The sequence below is a fragment of the Amborella trichopoda genome, chromosome 8 (genome assembly GCF_054954075.1).
Source record: "Amborella trichopoda isolate Santa Cruz 75 chromosome 8, AtrichopodaSantaCruz75HAP2 v2.0, whole genome shotgun sequence".
NCBI lineage: Eukaryota > Viridiplantae > Streptophyta > Magnoliopsida > Amborellales > Amborellaceae > Amborella > Amborella trichopoda.
This window is the reverse complement of record NC_142343.1, coordinates 40227235-40230355: the sequence shown is the minus strand read 5'-3', so window position 1 is coordinate 40230355 and position 3121 is coordinate 40227235. Positions and strand designations below refer to the sequence as shown.

The following is a 3121-nucleotide window of genomic DNA, read 5'->3' as shown; positions in this document are numbered from 1 at the left end:
ATTAAAATCAATAGGAAGGAGAAGAGGCTGGCAATTTTCGACTGAGACTTCAGGGGACCTCAGGGGAGTTGGGAAGGGGTTAACATGCGCATAATAAGGAGCGAATTTTGGGTCATTTCGTTATAACATACCTTTAATCCGGTTTGTTCGTGAATTTCCCTTAAAAATAAAATTTCAAGATTATTTTGTACAGTTGGGAAAATTTTATATAGAGTCGAGGCTTAAACAATCAAATTAAAGCCCACCTCAAAAATATCATTAGAAGAGGTCGTTTTGATTCCCACATATCCTCAAATTGATCATCTTGACATCAAGATGTATAGACATGAGAAAAATGAATTTCAAGTTTTGAAAATAGTGCATCTTGTAATGCATTTTTGGCTCGTCAATTTTTAATATTTTTAAGTTTTCATAGATATGTTCGAACTATATTATTTTTTAAACTTTAATTTTATAATTGAAGATGAGAAATAAATTTTAAGGCTATCACAAAGATTTTCAGTATTGAAACTATATTTCGTGACACTATTTGAAAGTGGGCTTGTTTAGAGCCTCGGTTCTATATAAACCACTCCCTTTCAATCGATCATATTTTGTTTTACATCCATTGTTAATAGTGAAAAGTTTATATACGGTTGCAACCTTAAAATGTAGAACTATAGGTGGACTTCAAAAATCCATCGAAAAATGTTGTTTTAATATTGAAAAACCCTCTAATTGATCATCTCGACATCGAGATGAATGACTATGAAAAAAAAAAGATTTTGGATATCAGAAATGGTGCATCTTACAACACATTATCTAGACCGTCTATTTTCAAGATTTTCATATATTTATAGATCTACTTGATTTTAATCATTTTTGAAGTTTAATCAAACAATAGATTTTGAGATAATATTAAAAATATTTTACATGAAAATTATATATTATGATAAAATTTGATCGTACACCTTAAATGGATTGTTTAAGGTTGCAACCTTATGGAAACCACGCTCTTTTTAATAAGGACATTTGTTGCTAAGTGGGACTCATGCGTCCCCCGAGACATAAAATACTTCTACCAAATTTTTTGGTAGGAAAGCTACTTCAAAGATAAATTTTTAAATGAGCCGCATCTGAATGGTTGCGTCCGCTGATGCAACAAGTTTCCAGAACCTCGAAGGCTACCATTAACTGGCGCCAACTTTTCAAACCGTAAAGCAAAAACTGTGCCGAAAATTTGATTTTCCAGCTTCCGTCTCAAACCGTAAAGCAAAAACTTCCAAAGAAAACACAAAATGAAAGACATAACACAGTCCAGCTCATCGATCCGTGGCAGAGCGACCAAAGATATTTTTCACCGTTCGATCATCCACCATCCAACGTCCAGAAAACGCTTACCTGTCCCCTGAGTCGTCATTACCCCCTATAAATATGTCTGTACCTAAGCAACTTTTTCATTCCACGTTTCCCACTTTCTTCGCGCGTTTCTCTTTCAATTCCTGTAAAATTTTCATTTCTCTTTACCCTTTTTTTATTTTTCGAATTATGCTATGATTTCTTATGCGTGTTTTTTTTTCAATTTCATTTTTTTGTTCATTTATTTCCATTTTAGGATTTATTTGATTTTCGTTCGTTAATTTCCTGTTCGTTCGATCTCGTTGAATTTCTCGCATGAAATCCATATCTCTGCATATGGCTTTTGGGTTTGGTGGAAATTAATTTATTGTTGGTATCAGTTTGTATTCAATTATTCTTTCCAACATTTGGGTTGAAATCTTGGTTTTTGGCTTGTAGTTATGTCTCCTACATATCTTTTTTTAGAGTTAGGGTTTCCTACTTTTTAGGTTTGATTTGTTCGTTTTGTTTTTTTCTCATCGTGCTTAAGGGTTAGGGTTGCTGAATTGTTCTTTTGAATCTCCATTGTCTCTGATTTCTCAATACTGAAATTCGTGTGTAGATTCCACTTTTAATGTACACTGATCATTTTATGTCCTTCCTTCTCCAAGCTTTTTGTCTTAGGCGTCTTGTATTTCAGCTTCTTCACTTTCTTGATACCTTAGATTTTTTATTTTTATTTTCCTCTTGTTTTATCCATAGCCCTTTTACCATTTTCCTGTTTTGACTAACAGGTGTTTGAAATATCAGGGAGACCCCAAGATGTCAGGTCGTGGAAAGGGAGGCAAGGGTTTGGGAAAAGGAGGAGCTAAGCGTCACAGGAAAGTTCTACGTGATAACATTCAGGGGATCACAAAACCGGCCATTCGTAGGTTGGCTAGAAGGGGTGGAGTGAAGCGTATCAGCGGTCTGATATATGAAGAAACCCGTGGGGTTCTGAAGATTTTTCTGGAAAACGTTATCAGGGATGCTGTGACCTACACTGAGCATGCCAGGCGTAAGACTGTGACCGCCATGGATGTGGTGTATGCTCTGAAGAGGCAGGGGAGGACCCTGTACGGGTTTGGTGGTTAGCTTGTTTCCCTATAATAAAGTCTTGCTGTCAAGAAGATGTAACAGTGTGTTTTGTATGGGGAACTTCTGGTTCCCTCTTTCTCTCCCCCTCACTCCAGGCCTCTGTAGAAGGCTGCTTGCCCTGTAGTTTTTCGGCGCATTCTAATTTTCACTGACATTTACTGATATGAAAGTGTAATGTTCATTTTTATTTTCCTCTTGGATTTTCCGAATTTGGCATCTGCAATTATCTATCATTGATTAAGTCAAATCAATCTGTAAGGGCTTCAAATAGGGTAGTTGTGGATTAGTTATAGTTGTTCCTCTAGTAATTATATACATATTGAGCTTGGGAAATGTTCATTATTTTTTAAACAATTTTACCCAGCACTGTTGAATGACGTTTGTTGGTTTTGCTGTTTAGTCTGTTTGAATGAGGTGATGATCTCTAGTTCACCAAAGCACTGTTGATAGACATTGCTATGAGTCATGACATTGGACATGACTTTTGGAGTGGACGGCATATGAGATGCATTTCAAGTATCTTTCCAATATCCTACACGTATCAAAAACCGGTATATAGGGTTAAAAAGTTTTTGTAGAATACTGGTCAAAGGAATCTGATGAATTCCCATGGAGATGGGGTAAAGAGAAGATGGCAGTTGTTGGGCCAGCTCAACAAAATGAGAAT

General features: G+C 36.0%; 1 protein-coding gene across 2 annotated transcripts; it reads left to right on the top strand.

Moving 5' to 3' along the window:
• The first annotated feature begins 1414 nt into the window (after positions 1-1414).
• Positions 1415-2639, top strand: LOC18433516 (histone H4). Of its 2 annotated transcripts, none has more exons than XM_011624748.3 (2): positions 1415-1483; positions 2112-2639. In XM_011624748.3, exon 2 carries the CDS (start codon positions 2140-2142, stop codon positions 2449-2451), a length of 312 nt encoding a protein of 103 aa, XP_011623050.1. In that variant the 5' UTR covers positions 1415-1483; positions 2112-2139; the 3' UTR covers positions 2452-2639. The 2 variants fall into 2 exon arrangements, with proteins under 2 accessions (XP_011623050.1, XP_011623051.1); XM_011624749.3 differs by having other exon boundaries at positions 1439-1483; positions 2128-2639.
• The last annotated feature ends 482 nt before the right edge of the window (positions 2640-3121 follow it).

What these genes read in the sequence shown, in the direction of transcription:
- LOC18433516 (XM_011624748.3), top strand. Translation starts at nt 2,140, where the DNA reads ATGTCAGGTCGTGGAAAGGGAGGCAAGGGTTTGGGAAAAGGAGGAGCT.